This window comes from Dermacentor albipictus, chromosome 1 (genome assembly GCF_038994185.2).
Source record: "Dermacentor albipictus isolate Rhodes 1998 colony chromosome 1, USDA_Dalb.pri_finalv2, whole genome shotgun sequence".
NCBI lineage: Eukaryota > Metazoa > Arthropoda > Arachnida > Ixodida > Ixodidae > Dermacentor > Dermacentor albipictus.
In genome coordinates this window covers 31,806,770-31,826,849 of record NC_091821.1, presented here as the reverse complement: position 1 = coordinate 31,826,849, position 20,080 = coordinate 31,806,770, and the positions used below count along the sequence as shown (strand labels likewise).

Genomic DNA, 20,080 nt, shown 5'->3' with positions numbered 1-20,080 from the left:
TCGGTTGGATCTCTTCCCTCGTCCTGCAGTGTAATTGACGTACGAGGCGAAAGATCGTCCAAGCGTCGCGAAACGTAGCGAGGCTCGTGAATTTTGGAAAAGATGGCGGACAAAAAAAAACAAAAAACGAGAGGTAGGGAACCTATGGGCTTTCTCTAAACCTCGTCAAGAAGCGGGCGTCGCCCTTTAAGTAGCGACGGCGGCGGCCGCGTCTCGCGCGCTCCCAGCGAGATCGGCGCGCGACGAGAAGTGATGGTCTTACCGTGATTCCCGTCCGGCCTTCTTTTCCGGGTAGTCCGGCCGGCCCCAGCGGACCCATTGGACCCTGAGAAATGACAGCGGGCGTTTTCCCGGGCAGCACCGAGTGCTGCATTCTCGCCGCGCCGTATACACGCGCGGCCCGCGTTCGACCCCCCCCCCCCCCCCCCCCTTTCCCGGAGGACTGACTTACCGGCAGACCCATGGGTCCGATGAGTCCCAGGTCGCCTTTCTCGCCCTGCGAACAAGAAGTGCGGCGCCCAGCCAAGCCGCCATGACCACCGGTTTCCTCGGAGATCACACGTGCGCACGCGCGGATGCAAGCAAGCACGCACACATACGCGCGTGAAGCGCCACGCACCAAAATCGAAAATCGTCCATAAAAAAGGCGCGTTCGGCTTAGCAAAGCACTACGGATTTGGCGTACGTTTATTTCCGCGCACGCCTGACATATGCTCAGGAGAGCGGGCGTAATGGAGAACGTTTGCCAAATTTGGTCAACCTTCTGATATTACACTGCCGCAACATAGTAATGCCACACTTTCCTATAGTCGCGTTCTATCGAAGAACATAATAGTAAGTTACAAATATATGCGTCCGGTTTACATTAACCTGTTTTTTTATACAAGAAACCAGTTGAGTTAAAGCGAATACGTGATCTCTTGCGGAAGACGCCTCAGTCACAACAAAGGCGAGAATCACGCCGCTTGCGTTTGTCTCGGTATGAATCGATCATTCGAGGACCATTAAAAAATTATAATAAGACAGCTATGCCACGAAGCGGAGTACATACAGACAACTTATTTGACTGTGCCAGCGTGTATACAAGACTTGGAAGAGATCAATTTTTAGATCACTTGTATAAGATGTACATATTTCCTCCACACATTTATCGATTGTTGCAGCTTCGCCATGGGAACAGCTCAACGGAACACCAACATACCAACCTCTCCAAGAGAAGTGGGACATCAAATGAACGTCAAGATGAAAGAAGGCATTCAAACTGAAATAATCAATAATATCCGCACTGTCTGGCCCCGTGCAAGGGCTGTGTAGGAGCAAGCTTTTATTTATTTATTTATTTATTTATTGTAGTCCTTGGCACTTGTTACTATACTTCAGTTGACTTTATTACAGTGGGATGTACACGATTGGAACAAACTAAATAATTATTAATTGACAGTGGGCAACGTCCCAGAAAAATACAGGCGCCGCGAGGGCCGGGGTAGCGGAGGGTTCCAGTGTAATTTTGGCCTACTGCGTTCTTAACATTTACAAAAAATAAAGCTCTGCACTAGAGCGTTATTGCTTTATGTACTCATCATAACGACGCCGCCGCGGCCGAGAGTCTAACCCGCAACATAATCCTCGGCGGTAGAGTGCCATAGACTTCCGAGCCATCGCGGCTTTTATTTGAACAACTTTGGAATGAATACAGTGCCAATAAGGCCTGGGGGTTCACTTTTCAAAGCCACATATGGGTACTTTTGTCGCGGGTGTATAGATCAACGTGCGCTTAACTGGAACTTAGACTCAACCACATCACGTGCATATAAATAAGAAAGTTCCGTGCACAGTCCTCTTCCGTGGTGTGAGGAAAATTACATTTTGAACGACAGAAAATTGGGCTGGCTAGCTGGTATACGGATTCATGTTAGAAAAGGTTAGGCGTGCAGACACGGACACAAGAAGTGGTCGGGAAACGAAACGCCGACTATCAATTGAAAGGTCGCACAAGGGCGGAAAAAGAAGTTGACACAAAACGTGTATGCTGAGGAATGGCATCTCCACCCGTCAAACTTGTCTGCGAAAGCTCAGGAGAGGCAACGCCTATACCGTCAACCAGGGATACGCGTGGGCCTACGCGAAATAAAACTATTTGGGCGTGATATGATCTACACAGGGGAGATTACCTGTACTTACTGATGGAATTAAAGAAATGATAAATGAATGGAATTGAAAATGGATGAAAAAACAACTGTGTTTCTTCCCCTGTGTTTTCCTTGGTGTCTATGTTTGTTGGCTTCTTATATGATATGATTAATATAAATCCGGCCCCTCGGTTAACTATCTTTCTTCTCGTTCATTACATAACGAGGGTCTCGAATCCGGCAACATTGATGCCTTCAGGTAGCAGGTGTGGGTTTATTGACCAGTTGCCTTCGCCCAAAAAGATCACTAATCGTGAAGCCTGCGGCAGAAAGGATGTTCCACATCCACCGCCAAGGTCTGCGAGTGGTGGCTCTGGCTAACACTCTCAGGGTTCTACTAGGAAACATAACTACCCAAGAAAGTGGATGGCGCCGCGGTAGCTCAATAGGTTAGAGCATCGCACACGTAATGTGAAACACGTGGGGTCATTTCCCACCTGCGGCAAGTTGTTTTTTCATCCATTTTCAATTCCATTTATTTAAAATTTCTTTAATTCACTTAGTAAGTACAAGTAATTTCCCCTGTGTTTTCCTTGGTGTCTATGTTTGTTGGCTTCTTATGATATGCCTGAGGGAGACTTTTAGGGACTATGTTAATTGAAACGACTCCGGACTAAACGTTATGCCTATACCCTGGGTGAGAATACGAATTAAATGTCTTATGTAGTGGCGAGGTCATAGCATAGCGTGCACCACGTATAGGCGACGGAATAATGAAATCTTGAACACACGCGTAGTATCGCCTTGTAATGTGCGGTAAACGCTCCAGTTTGGCGTATACCAACTGCAAGCAAGCATAAGTAGCGCAGCTAGCATTTGAGAATGTCTTACCTGCTCGCCCTTCTGACCGTCGATGCCTTTGTCGCCTTTGATGCCGGGAGGACCTGGGAATCCTGGTGCTCCCTATGTAGCAAGGGTGAACAGGAAAAAAAAACGATAAAGAAAGAAAAGAAAAAAGCGCGATGGAAACAAATTGTATTAGAACTAGCGATTCGCCAAGGAAGCAACTTTAAAAGGTGTTTCAAAGTGAGTGAGTGAGTGAGTGAGTGAGTGAGTGAGTGAGTGAGTGAGTGAGTGAGTGACTGAGTGAGTGAGTGAGTGAGTGAGTGAGTGAGTGAGTGAGTGAGTGAATCGTTCTCACAGGTTTGCAGGTACAGTTCTTTTTCTATAACTAGGCTCGTCACGTGATCTAATATAACAACGGCAAGCACGCGCCCGCGAAGGAATAAGGGACAAGACCTCGAATGTGGTAATAAGCATGAAATGTATTTTGCTTATGTTTGCATGTATTCCAGCTCAGCGCCTGTTTTGCGGTGGCTTGAACTCTATGGTTTCTCGGCACTCATTAGTAATCACTAAAGAAATTCGCTACTGTACAGTGTGCACGCTGGTGCTGTTGTCTGCGCCCTACTTTCTTACATAGGTAAAGAAGAAAAATAAAAAGCCGGCTAATCTATACTCGTGGTTTAGTGCAGCTAATTCAGCGAAGACCTGCTTTGCGCTATTTCCTGGAATGGGGTGAATACCTATGCGGATGATGAAAAGTGTATGATACATGCCAATTCAGCAGGCTAACCATGCACGTAGGCGTTTTTGGCGTCATCCAGGATCTACCGGCGAGGCGCTGCAGGCTCTACCGTTTCGACACCTCAACTGCACCAAACTAGGAAGCTAACAGCTGGCGCACGCTAGAAAAATTATCCTTCTTTGATGCCACTCGTATCAATGCAAGCGAACCGCATGCATTGAAATTTGCCTTTAATATCAGTTATTTGAGTTCCATTGACAGTCTCCAGTTGTCTCTGCATCGAAAAGACTCATTGCCATTTGTGTGTCGTAGGCAGCTGTAAACGACAACTTCCTTCAGCTTATTCACGAATCCCACTCGTCCTTCCTCAATCTTCTTGCCTCTAAGTGACTGCTCATGCAAATATGTCGCCTGAATGAGTCTCATGCTGTTAAAGTCCTTCTCCAACGCCTTCGGAAGCGGGCCTAATCACACGCTTTCTTAAAACCTAGCACTCCCCGCTTCCTTAGCCTTCAGTTTCCCCGTAAACGGGAGAGTTTGGACTTCTTTAGTAGAATGAGAGCGTGTACTAAGTGCCTTACATCTGGGGCAGAAGCGCCTGAACACTGGTGCCTGAACACCTAGACAGAACGTGCGGCTAACCCATTGCTTTGAAATTGTCGGTTTGCAATGAACGTGCGGCCATATCCTTCGTATATACACCGACGGCTCTGATAACAAATGAATGAATACACAGCCCTCTGCAGCAGGGCTTTCAATTCCGACCCTGAAGGTTTCTTAGGCTGCCGTACTCAAGCAGGTCGTGTCTTCTACGGCATGCTGATGCCATGCAAGCAGCCTTGAGGCAGTTGGATTCTTGCCAACCGCAAAATTTCAGACAGCAAGACGCAGTCAGGGTTACTGTTTAGTGCAGACTCTTCAGAGTTTACTCAGCGGCCATTATGCCCACCAGAGGATCTGTGAAGCCTTGGCTGCGCCGCTATTTTTCAGGGGAGATGCCCCCACATGTCGGCTTGGTGCTGAATGAGGCTGCAGACAGTGTGGCCTGCCCGGGTCGAGGCTCGACAAGGATGCTTATCAGAACGCTCAGAGGTTCAGAAAACGAGCTGTCGTGTGCAGTTTCCGTTAATTGTAATCTGCATCTCAGCAACCTTGCGTGACATTGCAAAACTTAAGCCGCGATTTGTCATATCTTATACGCACAGCGCTAGCGCGAACTCCATTCCAGCATTGCGTTGCAAAACTGGAGTTATCTAGCTGTCGTGTATTGTTCTTAGGAATCTATGGTGATGTAGAACTTTTTTTTTCTGAATACTTTAGGCTTGCTAAAGGCCGTCTAGTGGATGGACTAGAGCGTAGAGCGGTACCTCCACACTAGCGCAAGTGATAGTGTTGCCGCGAGGACACTAGACATTTATAGGGGGCAGGTGTTTGGCGCTCACTCCTGACTTCTTTAGTGACCGAAGAGGCGATGTCTCTGGCTGGAGCCAACGTTTCGAAAAACAAGGGGCTTGCCTTCGTCTTAACGAACACAAGTCGCCTTGTCGAAACATTGGCTTCAGCCCGAGTCATCTCTTGTTCGACCTCTGTTGATCACGTCAAGTTTCCACCTTCCCGTGAGCCTCTGTCTTCATAGGAATTCACGCTCCTTCGTGACTTAGTGAGTGTTGAGCAGGCTGCCGGCGCGAAGTCGTTTGGGTAGAATTCTCCATTGTAACACTCGAGTTCAGGCTGGATGCCCGAGGAAGAATGGAAAATTTTGTTACTGGGAAATCCACGTGGGTTTCCTTTGAAGCTTCGCGCTACAAACGAGTACATGACAATTGCCCCTTTCATCAACCTGTCTCCACCTAGTGGGCTTTCGCAGAACTCATTTGCCATGCAAGATATATACCGGTAAACGCATGTCAGTGGCCACACCTTTTTCCTACCGGCTCCAGTGCTGTAGTGTCGTCCGTGTTTCTGTGTCCGTTTTCGTGTGTGGAATGTTCTTTGTTTGCCAAAGATGCACTAACAAGTCCAAGTCTCATCTGTGTCCACAAATTTTGCTGCACAACTGTTCGTGCTCGAACGAGGTACATATTGTCGTGAATGCTTCGCCTATTTAGTTTTCTGAGGAACATTACTCAGTTATGGGCACGAATGTCGCATAACGTGCAGAATCAACATTCCTCGCCTTATTTTCTTTTAGTCTAGCGGGAGACTAAAGTGATCATCGATCAAAACTAATCCGTTGTGATGAAGGATATCCGGTGTCGCTGACCACTCCCGTCATGCAGTGATTTTTTTTTTCATTTGTTTAGTTCAGTAAGCCTTAGACAGCTCGATTAGTCTACAGTTGCTTGCTGTATCTGGGTTGTCTCCCTTTGTTCTGCTTCACTAAATAAACACGGTGTGAAGAAAATGTATGGAGGTAAGATCTGCTGCGCGGGGAGCCGCCCATGGCGACCATGACCATTCTGAAATGATGAGGAGGTACAAGGTAGCTCCTAATATAAGCTATGTAAAGTGTCGAATAAAAAAACTCGTTTCCGTTCGTTTTACCAATGTTCGCAGCTTATGGGACAAACGCAATTTCTTATCTGCGCCCCTGTTATCGACATATGCGCAGCCCACATTGTGATGCTTACTGAAACGTGGCTTTCGTGCAACCTCCCCAATAATATAATCATTGCCTATGATGCTGGTTACAAGCTGATTCAATTTGACCGAGTGATTATTGCTTTTATCGTGACACTACAAATTTGTACAAAGATACCACCGGGGCGAAATCTGTAACTTGCGTGTGGCTTGTGTTATTACTGACCGAGGACCAGAACCAGGTTGGGGTGTCTACGAAAGTCATTTATCAGTGCACTTTACTCTATTTCAGGCCTGACAATCCGCTGAGATTTTGAAGTGTTGGTCAGCGGCAATAAGTCCTCAATTATCGAACTGTGTAATATCACGGGTGCCCCTGTAAATCGCAGCGGTTGCCGTGACACCTTAAATAACGTTTCTGGATCATGATTATCGCACGCATCGCTTACTGTCTATCTTGGTGTTCGTGGTACTAACTTTATTCTGACGGCACCCGTTTCTTTTAATTTTTTGTATCGGTTAATAGAAAAACTAAAATTATTTACTTCTACTGCACGAACCACACGTTCCTCACAAGTCCACCTGGATATCATTAAGTTTTTCTGCATGCATTTATTTCTCAGTGCTTGCAGAACTGTACTATGCCGAGCGGTAGGACGGTGGAGAAGTTGGTTCCCATACACAAATCAGGTGGCACTCTCCCTTGAAGAGTATACAAGCTGACATCGATAACCAACGTACCGTGAAGCTCACAGAACACCTAAAATGTTATCACCTGATCAGTTTCCTTGAGCCTTGCCCATTCCTGACGCACAGGGAGAATAGTTTTAGAAAGTTCTTCCACGAAAAGAAACGTTTGCCCTTCGCTAACAATCGGCTCCTTGCTATTAACATTGACTTAGCAGTAAATTGCGTTTTTAATTAAATTCTTGGAAGCCTTGGATTCTGCGTGTCATGAACCGTTTTATAAGCCTTTCTTGCGCCTGATATTCGCCTCAACGTCTTGGGATAGATAAAGTGTTCGATGACAAATTCATTCCTGTGCGTTTGCTCTAAAGAGCATGACTATTCTACTGCTTTAGCGGCGTCAGACGTTCCTCAATGTTCTTATTTAGGGCCACTATTTTTTTCTATTATACATTAACTACGTTCCTATCAGTAACAACCTTTCCGCGCATGACTGTGTCGCGTATTTTGTTGTAATCTGATCACTTAGCGCTACAGTCCAGTACTAACACTCGTTCTTCCTGCTGCTACAATTGGCTGATGAAGCTTTATAAGTGTAGGCGCACGAGAGTTGCACGCCTCTCTGGTGGCACTGCCGCTTTCGCGTACGACCTTGCTAATATCTAGCTGTATTTTGTAATGGACAAAAGTATTTTTGCGTGCACGTGACTCACGACATATCCTGGGACATGCATTCCAATTATATCATTAAGAATGTTAAACATATGTTTGGTTTTCTATGCTGCAGTTTCTCTTCTGCCACATGAACTGTGAAAGTTCCACTTTACAAAACGTCAGTGAGTGCGTGCACGATTTCGTACCCTAGCCAGGCAACACTCACCGATATTTCTGAGTGATTTACATATCGAGCAGCTCGTGCCAGTTTTGTCTAATGTTTTCTCGTTGCATTGGCCTATCAACACATTGAAATGAAAACGTTGGCTATTACATTTAGCTCCTTGCCACAAACTCCTCAGTCTGTCTTTTCCAGAAGGCTTACTGCACGAAACCTATTCTTAAGGTTCCATCGTACCCGCCGTGGTGGCTATGGCGTTGCTCTGCTAAGTCCGACGGCGCAGAATCGAATCCCGACCGCGGCAGCCGCATTTCGCGATTGGAACGAAATGCAAAAAAGCCCGTGAACACCAGGTGGTCGAAATCACCCCGGAGTTCCCCACGACAGCATGCGTCATAATCTAATTTGGTTTTGGCACGTAAACTCCAGCATTAAAATTTTTCTTAAGGTTCCATTGTACATCCCACGCGTCATTCCTCACCAATTACCCATTCAAAGATGGTGTCACATCACCCCGTAGCAATGTTTATTTTAACTCTTTCATCCGAAGAAAAGAAGGCTACAGAAATCACCTGGCTCCGTCGCTGCCCCATTTGACGCCACAAATCTCGCAGGAGCTGTTACCGATCACATATACGCTTCTCTATATGTAATGCCTTCGGGCTTCTGAGAGCATGTGAAGTAAATTAGAAAATAAATTAGTTATATGAAGCTTAATTACTAAACTTAGTTAATCTACTTATCTGCCTGTTTAAGGTGACACGCCTGTCGCAAGTAGCAGTTGACAGCGTTTTCTTGTTTTGTTAGCCAATGTACGTAATGCGATCTTAGCGCCTGTCACACATGTTGGCTACTTCTTAGATCCGACGTGAGTAAAGATTACGAAGTGAGCCTTTATTTCGCACTCAAGGAAAACATATCCAGTTGAGGTGAGCCGCTAAGTATTGTGGTACTGTCGCTACCACCGATCAACGCAGCAAAAGAGTGAGTGTCTTTTTTTTTCTTTTACGCTGGCTTGACATTCGAAATGTGACATTCACGCGAAGTGTCCATTAACTCGACACACAACTGCGCCCTTCGCTAGCTGTCAGCATTCCGACGGTGCCTTGCGAGTTCACGCTACTTGTGTGTGACACCAAGCACCTGACCATCGCAGACGCACAAATTAGTGCGCTCGGGCTTAACTTGCGTGCGGAGGGGATGTCTGATTCAGACTTTGTTTCGACAGCAAGTCAACTTCTGCCTTCTGCGTTTTGCTTAATTTAAAAAAGCCTTATCGGTTGCTATCGAAACGAGCGATAAGCTTAACATAGACCCGGACCTATAGCAAATCATATTTCCTAGCAAATCCACTCAGGATACAAAATAATTTGGAGCTCTCTCCTATTGCAAGAAAGTCAGACAAATGTTAAATAATCCATAGGCCTAGCATGTGAACGAAGATTGTTTCTGTTAACATTTGTTCGGGTACAAAGAGGAGCATATAAGACCGTTTTCTGTTAAATTATGTAGGAAACCATAACTATGGGAGAACTCCTCACAGTTCCAAAAGTACACAACAATTAGCAGTCGCGCAAACATGGTCATGAGCATGAGAAGTGTTCAGACAGAAAAGTACAGAAAAGGAAGAATTGTTATCACTACTGTTTTGCTCACTTACTGCGTCAAGTAAATCTAGTGAATCATTTATGCTATGTACTTATACTCGGGTGCGCAGGGTGGGGGACGAGAGAAAGACAGACAAGAAAAGGCGTAGCTTCGCCCTTGCGACAGCTTATTCCTGCGCCAACAGAACATTCATAGTTTTGTTCTTTAATCGGTTGGTCCTACCCATAAACTTTCGGCCAAACAGTGCATACACAATGGCGACGCATGACTATCCTGGTTGTCTTGAAAATGCGACATGAAACCGCAGTTGGCGTTAGCTTAAGAGAGTATGGCGGTAAAACTAGTTAAGGTGGCAAATTGTCTCTAGCTTCAGCAACATGTTTCTGTCCTGCTTGCCTGCTTGGGAACGCGTTGAGCGCCTCAAGAGGGAGAAAAGTATGCTGCATAGGTGAGGTCGCGATTTTCTATGGTAATTTTGCCTTATACGAAACTCCCATTACCTTGCGGGTTCCTGCAGAACTTACTTGAGAAATTGAACCAATCCAAAGATCCACGCGGTGGAGTGCATCTCACAAAATTGTGAAATTGATTGCGCTAAGTTCGTGTTTTTTTTTTTTGTAAGCAGAGTGCCAAAAATACAATGCTGTCGAGAGCGAGGGCAACCACCTTCACTGTCTGCGCAATTTCTGGAACATCGCTGGGATAACTAAGTTGCGTTGCGAGCTATAATGTTTGAAAAGCCGGTGGCCACACTGTCCGCACTCTGACGTATGATCGCAGAGTGACGCAATATAGTCTGCAAGTGCTTGCACGCGACAGCAAATCTAGAGCAGAATTCACCAAGCTATTGATAGTCAGGGCTCTGTCATTGGCTCGCCGCCTCCTCTAACAGCACGTTCGTTACCACGACCTGTAAATGCAAGCCACTCTACCGTACAGTGCGCCTTGTTAATACGGACGCAAGGGGCCGTTACAGTTTTTTTTCGTTCGTTCTGAACTGTTTGTCATTGGTCAGTCGCCTAATATTAAGTCGAAATAGATAACACATTTGAAATGCAGCTGAGATCGTTGAAACAGATGAGAAACATCGGACTGTCTTCTTGTAATATCTGGCTCCGAGCAATTGAAGCGGGTCACAGAAAGATGTGGACTTGAATTGATCAAGTCAAGACTTCGACGAAAGTTCGTCTGGTCAGGTGTCACAGTGAAGAAATTATTGCGGTTGCTGACCAAGTCAAAGTGTTAAAAAAATGAAAAAGGACGTTTCGGAGCCCCTACGGATTTCTTGGACACTACTCAGACTCCTTGCCATTTGGGTAGAGTGAGCCATATAAGCACAACCAAGAAAAGCAGCTGCACTGAGTTAGACAAGTCTACATGTCCAAATGTTGGCTCCTGGCTGAGGCTTCACTTGTTAGGCCACTGTTGTTCAGCACAACATGGGGTACCTCATGGTGTGGCATCCTGGATACCCTTGCGTTACAACAGGATATTAAACATTATGACATATCTCATGGAACGACGTTTATTTGGCCTGAGTGCTCGGCATCGAACCAGCAAAGGCACACACCCGATGATGACGATCACACGGAATTGAAGATGAGGATCGATCAACAAAGGGTGATGATGATAATACACGGATGAAGAAGACGAGCGTAATAAACGCCCACAATATGTATTGTACGCGTTGTAGAGTCTAATATTAACGTGCGGGGATTTGCCGGTGGCTGCGTATTTTATCGGGAGGTTTGCAGTAGCAACTACCACCAAGTTGATCTAAACTCATGCCTTAAAAATATTGGCTCATTTGTGCAAGACACAAGGAATGGTCATTAACAAAGACGTACTTCGTACTTCGTGTCACGCGTAAGAAGTTATCGTGTCCTCACAGCTCACGAAACTTCGATCGTCAGGATTCTGTCATTGGCTCGCCAACTTCTGTAACAGTACGTTCATCACCACGACATGCAGATGCGAGCCACTATGTCTATCCATATACTCATCTTTTTTAATGATCTGAGCTATATTTGAACGATAATGTATATTTCAGCGTAATATCAGAGAGGGCGGCTGGCCAGTTACAGTCTACAATGAACGAAAAAGAAAGAAAAACTACAGGGTCTTCGCTTTCACAAGGAAGCTTCTACCTAGAAATATATGAGAGTTACTGTCTAACTAATAGCCTGTATTAAATCATGCCCGTTGATAAAATCTGCACGGCCGGCTTTTCGCAAGCTGTTTCTGAAACACAAGTTACCTAGCGCTACTCCGTACAATATGCAGCATCGCAAGTGTAATAAGACCCGTGCTTGAATACGTCTGTGTCGTTTGGGACTCGTATACTGATGACAGCATCAATGAACTTGAACGAGTATGAACAATCTATGGGCACTTTGCTGAGATAAACTGCGATAGGCGAAAGCCTATCTATGACTGCCTCTGTTGCTGTTGTCTGAACTGTTGTGCGAACTGACGTCGCCGTGGCCGCGAGCATGGGATGCAATCACAGCCATATGGCTGCAAGGTTTGTCGCCGATGTGCGCGCACCCCCGCCCCCTCATGTCCGCGCTCTCCCACGCGCCCACTCGCACAGCGCTACTGGCATGACGCCTCCTCTCCTTGCTCCCCTTGCCGGTGCTCACCGCTTTCCTGCGTCCACCACGGACTGCGCCCGGACACTCATGAGCCACCAAAGGCTTACGCCTTAAAAAACCGGCATGTTCCTTTGCTCTAGGTATTTCCGGCAAGGCTTTCCCCCTGAACTAATAAAAAAGCCAACTATGGAGCCCTAATCATTACGTAGAAAATCTCAGGGGCTAGAACTCGCCAACTCCTCACTAACCAATTTGTTCTCCACCCAAATCAGTACCTGTAACTCGTAGGGACGAGGCAGAACCACAACGTTAAGCTGCATCCCTTGCCACCACACTTCACCAGAACTGATACGGCAAACTACTTCTTTTTCTCCCTACCCGCATGTGCCAAATGTTCACATTGTGTACCCTGTCTAATATTATCAACGTTTCCTTTCTCTGTCCACACTGTCTGGACCCGCATGGGGAAGTACGTAACAAAATGAAATAAAATAAAGTAAAATAAGGTAAAGTAAATTAAAATAGGTCTGGTATCAAGATACCTCAGCCCCTGTGCTTACGAATCGCTCAAGCTTGCGAACTGCTTCGTAAACACGAACCAAGATTTCGTTTTTTGATTGACCGCAGCCACATGTGCCAAACCTGCGAGACCCCAATATCTCGTCCGAAACTCAGGTTTCGTCCCTGCCAGCAAAGTTGGCGACGTTTGTTTCTTGATATGTGATTTAGAAAGCTGTCTGGCGCCAGCATTAATCAGCAATACCATCGTTGCGTGGTGCGTAAACTCAGCTCAGAAAGTGAACGGTGTCCGCACACAGTTTCCCCTTCCGCGTTATTCTTAGCTAGCAAACAAACCGCCGAAAGCGAGCGATCGTTTTCCTTCACGTGGGAGCAATGGCTAAACCTATTTCCGGGTGGTGTGTACACATTCTTTCCGCGCAAACGCAGAGAGACACACAAAAGAACAACAAAAACGAGGCATACGAAAAACTAATCAGCGCGCAAGTGAACGAGATAATGGCCGGAACTTATCGTAGACGTGATGAACGTTTAGTGTGACGCTACGAATGCACTCACATACTACCCTAACGTTTCGTTTTTTTTTCTCTGATAAGCACAATGTACGGATTTTTAATTAAAACAAGCGCCCATTGTATTTGATAGATGGTCGCTAGCGCGTTCCAAAAACCTAGCGATCAGCACTCGCTTCTCTCGCTCTCTGGCCTGTCTTCGATTCGGTTCAGAAAGCAAACAGGCGTATTTGACCTGCCGTCGCACATATATGCTTTCTTGTGTTTGCGTGTTGCGCAGTTTCACTTCGTCGTTACTTTATTCGCGCAGCTGATGCGTTGCAATCATTTCTGACATGAGAGCCGCGCGTCAGAAGGAAATACTAAACACAAGAGGATTGACGAACTAATTGCTCGAAAAAAAAAAAGAAACGTCTTGTGAGCATTGTGTCGATAATTAAAATGGGTTGATAAATAGCAAAATTCACTTTGTATTGACGGTGTGTCATTTCAGCTGACTTTATTTGTTGCTATACAGCGGTAGACTGTTGAACTTTATTTCAACGCACGGTAAGGTAGTAGCAGCTCCCACTAACTCATTATGAATTAAGTGTCTACTTTTATTTGCTTTCGCTCATTAGTAATTTTAATCACTCTTTTTTTTCATAGCTTTCTTAGCGACGAATGCATGGTAGCCGAGTCTTAGTAGCTTGTTTTTTAAATCTAAAGTCGTATAACAAAGAACATATTAGGCACTGACATTTGAAACATTCACATTTGACATTGACATTGAAAGATTCGGTTGTTGTACGTTTTAACCACCGTATGAAATCACACACACACGCGCGCACACAAAGGGGTTTAACTCTCCCAGGCGTTCACCTCATCCGCCTCGTGAACAATATGATGTAAAACAATTCCAGCTTACAAAAAGCAAGAAAACGAAATTGCCTTACCTACAGAATAGCACATGCCCAAATCTAATAAGCGGCCACAGCTAATAACCCATAACACGTTCGAGCCATCCTATGAACTACGTCTAAAAAGAGAGGAGGAAAACACAGTTCTAGAGTCAAAATATCAAAATGTGTTTCGTTGTGAATTGTGAAGCGTCGTTGATATTAACGACTATTTAGCGTGCGCGCTGCTTTACATTTATCTCTCTTGTTTAACGATCGCTTATAGCCAAACCGATGTTCTGTACACCGTCTGTTACACATGTTGTTTTTGTCGGGGAAGCAAAGAAAAAAAGCAAGGTAAGGCGCTAGTCAAGCACAGGAAATCTACCGCTGCGATGAAAGCAGCGATACCCACCGGTATGCCTGGGGGACCCGGCGGCCCGATGACCTGCACAATCATCACAACGCATCGATCAGAATTCGATCTCCGTGCATATGCATGCGAGATGTATTCACGAGGCAGAAACAAAGAAACTACATCGAGGTTATTTCTGAGCGTTTTGGCGAAGTTACATTCAAGGGGGCGAAAGAACAAAACACAGTAGCTGTGCTTTCGCTCTGTCTGTTGGAGAGGCAAGCAGAGCGAGACGGATGGGGCTACAGCGACATCTGCGAACAGGCTGGCCTTCCGCGACTGTCTTTCATGCTTGACCGGCATGAGGCTTAAATCGGCAATATCCACTAAAAGTGCACGCCAGGATCTCTGGTGGGCTCGCTATACCAGCTTGATGTGATCTCGAGCGTAGATAAGTTTACGACTTTGGTATCAAACCTACACACACTAGCTGTACGGCACTGTCTGGAGCGCCCAAGCGGATCGCAGTATACAGCAAAGAAACGGTCATCTGATGGCAGCTGTTCGGTTCAAGCAGCTGCGTTTCGAGATCGCCTTTTCTTTTGCGCTGCAGCACAACGCACGACTGCTCTAAACAGAAGTGTGGCGACATACGGAAAAATACCACAGCCCTTACGTTGTCATGGCAGCCTCATGATGCACCTTACGTACTGAGATGGCAACAGTGCAGCCACAGGCATTCGCGGTGCCTTTGTCGCACTGACACTAACTCGCCACGCTAACGGCTCTGCGGCCTCGACGAAATATATTCTCTGTACACTAGATTCGCACCGTATCCACCCGTAATCACAATTATATACAGAGCTTGAAAACAGTGGGCTGCATATTGTACTCGTGCTGTGTTGTTGGAGGTCGCTGGTTCGAGTCGGTTTCATTCGAGCAACGCGATGTCAGAGGATTTTCGCACATCTTGCTGTGGTATGTCTATTACGTATTCGTAGCACAGCGAGAAGCGCGAGCAGTGGTAAATCGGACATAAGGCGCAGCGCGCGCTGAGAAAAAGAAGCCCCTTCCCATATAACTAGCGGTCCTCGGTAGATGGCGTAAATGCGCTACGGAGCATATACCAGAAGTACGTGTTGCTGGGCTCGTCGGTTCATATCGCTGAGTAGACTGCAAATATGATCGCTTTGGCGCAGAGAAGGAAGGAAACAAGGGGAGCGCGAACTTTCGACTGTTTATTCTGAAATTATGGGATTTAACGTGCCAAAACCACTTTCTGATTATGAGGCACGCCGTAGTGGAGGACTCCAAAAATTCCGACCACATGGGGCTCTTTTACGCGCACCGGAATCTAAGTACACGGGCGTTGGCGCATTTCGCCCCCATTGGAATGCGGAAGCCGTGGCCGGGATTCGATTCCGCGACCTCGTGCTCAGCAGCCCAACACCATAGCCACTGAGCAACCACGGCGGGTGACTGTTCATTCTCTATCGTATCGCATGCAATATATACGCGCAGGTCAATGCGTAACATACAAAACAGCTTCAACCGCGCAACACCCTAATCACAGCCGGCTATCAAAAAACCTTCTTTCTGCATGCAAAAGTAAAACTGATGTGTCACTAATACAAGACGAACCTCACTCTTTAACATGAAACGCCTCTAACAATTCACCAGTCCAGATGCCGTGAACACAGGTTTCCCTGTGGTGGCCCCACGGCACGTGAATTGTTAGAGGTGTTCCATATTAAAGAGCGAGGTTCGTCTTGTATTAGCGACACATCAGTTTTACTCTTTCATGCACAAAGAAGGTTTTTTTTTTGATAGCCGGCTGTTATTAGGGTGTTACGCGGTTGAAGCTGCTTTGTATGTTGCGCATTCACCTGCGGGTATAAATTGCATGCGATACAATAGAGAATAAACATGATAAACAGTCGAAAGTTGGCATTCCAATTGTTCTCTTCTGTCCTTCCTTGTTTGCGACACAGCGATCATATTCACGGTCTACTCAGCTACGGAGCATACAGTTCCCCCTCTCTAAGCACGAGTAACGGGGATGGTGCTGATAAATGTTACTACGCGCCGTTACAGGGCACACAACAGAGACGTTACGGAGATTCACGAAGGCATGCTAACCGGCGCATGCGTGTTAGTAGTGCACAATGGCGAGGCGCATATGTCGTGCTGAAGAGTGAGCGATATTGCTCACTATATTTTATTGCAGTATTATGTTGCAACGAAGCTGGATACTCGAGAAACGCCGGCCCGCGCAACGTTCAACGGCATTTTCTCACTCCGCGCAACAGTAACGCTGGCGTGAAATTTCTGCGCGGGGACTCCTGCATAAATTTGAGCGAATTGCACAGTTCTGAAGCAAGAGGTTAAAATTACCCGGCTGCGCCTTGGCGACATACGCACGCTACCTAACAGTCAGGCTGAAGCTGTAGCTGGGGAGCGCCTTATTGAGACACAAATGTGAAAGAAAAGAAAATGGCGACGGGGGGGGGGGGGGGGTGTTATGCTAAAGATGCACATAGCAGCCCGGCAGTAAACATGAAAAATACACTAGCTCAGAGTTAAGCAAGGCAAACCAGTACACAATACAATATAAGAAAACGGAACCGACTTTAAGCAGTGCGAAAAGTGTTCATTTGTTTACTAAAGACAACCTTAGAGGGAAAAAAAGAAAGAAAATCTAGACCCTTTATTTCCATTTACGGAGGCTAACGTTTCAGTGCCTTAACAACAGTTCGCCGCAACAATTTCTTGTGTCATTGTTTTCATAGTGCAATGGAGCATGTTCGTAACCTGATAGCGGCGAGGTCGCGGTTGTGGAAAGTCAGGAGTTTCTTTGTTAGACACGAAGAGTCATATTTCATTGTTTAGAAGTGACCCCAGACCGAGCGGGAAGTAATGCCATCGCGAACTAACGCCAGCAACGCGAGCTATACGTGTTCGGTGCGCGAGCGCTAATGAGCGGTACCTGAGCGGTGCCGTTGGAACTGGCGCACAGTGAACTAATGTATAAAGCTTTTTGATCAAGTGCAAAGTATAATGTGAGCCCACTGCGTTCATTTTTTAATTTAAATTCACTCTTATGGCGACTTTTTCTGACTTTCTTTATGAGCGTTGTGGTGGATTCAACTATTTCAGCATGATTAGAGGCTAGTTATTCTTGTCACAGTTCATGCGCATACTCTACGTTACGCTTATGTATTTATTTGCAACTTTAAGTCCAGCTCTCAGTATGTACCGTGCGAGTTTCTCTTACGACAAACAGTTGTGAAAGGTTTTGATTATTTCTGTTTGTACTAGCAGCATTGTTCTGTCGTTTAGGTTTTGTTTTTTCACTTTTATATATAGCTACAGTTCCCGTATAGCGAACTATTTTTCGTGTTGCCTAATTTCCCGTATTGCAGTAATTCAAGAAGAACGAAACAACAACGTTAGGGACACCACACAAAATTAGCGAAGTTTACTCATTCCTGTTATATTGCAGGCGATCGAAAAAAAGGAGAAAAGTGACATTTCTGGGTCTGTCCTTGTAATTGAGAAGGCAAACAGCGCAAATGTGATTGCAGACTTCAGACATAACAGTACGTATTCCTATCTTACTACTAGATTGAGAGAGAGTGTTCCAAACTAGGAAGCAAAGCGGCGTAAAACTATAACATTTTCATGCTTCAGCAATGAGTATGCACTGTTGCGCTGTATGCAATGAGTATGCACTGTATGCACTATGTGGTTAATTAGCTGAAATGGACTAATAACTTCAACTTTAACAAAATAGTGCGCGTGCATACATGGCTAATTTGAAAGCTATTTTCTATAAAGCCAATTACACGACCACGTGTTCCCGTGTTTCGGCGTCATAGTGTGATGCAAGGTGTGATTTGACCTGTTGAGGCCCTTAATTGCCCCAGTTGTGCGGGTGCAAGGTGACAAACACTCGTTATAGAAACCTACGCGGGACGCTTGCGTCTTTCTGCGCTTCAAGACATCGCATGTCACGACCTCAACGGCGGCAGAACTAACGGCCCTGCGTCGAGCACTGGAATTGATTGAATCTGAAAGAGCTAGAAAATGGGCTGTGTTCTGTGATTCAAAACCGGCATTACAGTGCACGCAGTCAGTTCTCCGACGCGGATGCCATGACCAATTGACATACGAAATCGCGAAACTTTATCATCATGTCCAACAAAAAGGTCACAATGTCGTTTTTCAATGGGTACCTGGCCATAGTGGAATCAGTGGCAATGATTGCGCCGATAACGCTGCTCGCACAGCACATCATGAAGAGCACAGCGTTCCGATTCCGCTTTCGAGGACAGACGCCGCAAGGCAGCTTCGACACCTGGCACGCAGTCTCACACTGACCGAGTGGAACTCGCCAAATTTACGACTTACACGAATGCATCGACTAAACCCCTCCCTGCAACTCCAACCTCCACTCGGACTTCCTCGACGGGAAGCTACGCTTCTCTGTCGCCTTTGGTTAGGAGTTGCCTTCACAAAGGCATACTCTACATTAATTGGAGTGACTGACAGTGGAGCATGCGAGGTCTGTGGCAACGAAGAAAACATTGACCACCTGCTGTGCCACTGTCCACGATACACCCCTGAGAGACAAGAACTTGCCAAAGCTTTTCAAAAACTGGACAATCGGCCGCTTTCTGTGCAGGTGCTGCTGGAACACCGCCCCCCATCGCCCGTCGGCCGATAAAGCGGTGAAGGCGCTTTTGTGTTTCTTAACGACGACGGGTTTGTGCGACCATCTGTGACTTTTAATGCAATTTCTATAAGACCACACGCGTCAGCGAACTCGCCGCAATTTCCTTCTTTCCTTCCCTCCTCTCTCTCCCTGTGATCTTTGTTTTCCCCTTTCCCATTCCCCCGGTGTAGGGTAGCCAACCAGACGTTATCCTAGTTAACCTCCCTGCCTTCTCCTTATCTCTTTCCCTCCCTCCTTTCCCTCCTGGACAGTTGCCTTAAAGACGAGGACCCGGTCTGTTTTTGTTGTATACGTGAAATCAAATTCAGCGATCACGATCTGTGAGATAGAAATGTCCTCTTTTCGGTCGGGGACGAATCCAACGGTGTGTTAGTTGGAACATCCTCCACTGATGTGCTTAGGAGCACCATGTGTCATCGCATGCTTTGTCTGGCCTGTTAAAGTAAGTTCTCTCTCTTCTGTCTCCATGGCTTGTTGGGAGCATGCTGCTGCCACTCGTTTAGCCACTCGAATAGCCACTCGCTTGGGTCATCGCTGCAGAAGAGTTGTTTTACAGTGCCTGAGGGTTCTTCCAAGCCAGTACGTGCTTTCAGGTGTGCGTTGCGTACCCGATATCGCGCAAAGGCGTTCGTTTTCGTGGGTGCAACAGAACGGCTCCTGCAAGGACAGAATCAACGAATGACGAGCAAGGATTGAAATAACGAGAAAAATGGTGGGGCGTCACTTCAGGGCCTCAAACAATTTTTCTCAGGAATTTACTCCAAGGGCAAGTCCTCATACGCTGTCATTGGCTTCCGCATCGCTCCATCTGAATGTTAACTACGTTTACGCACCATAGCTACTCTTCTACGACCATAAGTGACGCGGATAGCAGAGGGCTACAAATTACAAGGTCCGCCTAAGAAATAACGAGACTCGAAACAGTGTGAGAAGTGCAGAAGCCAGAGGGAGAAAAAAAAAAAACTTGCGTAGGAAGCCGCTTCGAAGCTTCGACAGGCTGACGATAGAGCTCTGGTGTCGCTGCCGCTCGTATTATTATTCTGCGACCACTGATTGACGT

At 46.2% G+C, this 20,080-nt stretch overlaps 1 protein-coding gene across 9 annotated transcripts in view; it reads right to left on the bottom strand.

Annotated features, from left to right (window-relative positions):
- Window positions 1–20,080, bottom strand: part of LOC139060753 (collagen alpha chain CG42342-like) — a 462,978-nt gene that overhangs the window by 20,741 nt on the left and 422,157 nt on the right. For 8 of the 9 annotated variants that reach the window (XM_070539853.1, XM_070539840.1, XM_070539852.1 and 5 more), the window contains 4 exons: window positions 14,346–14,378; window positions 3,021–3,092; window positions 452–496; window positions 263–325 (listed from right to left, as the gene is read on the bottom strand). In XM_070539853.1, coding sequence (XP_070395954.1) covers window positions 263–325; window positions 452–496; window positions 3,021–3,092; window positions 14,346–14,378 — 213 coding nt within the window. The remainder of the gene's footprint in view (window positions 1–262; window positions 326–451; window positions 497–3,020; window positions 3,093–14,345; window positions 14,379–20,080) is intronic. The other variant, XM_070539846.1, reaches the window with a different exon arrangement.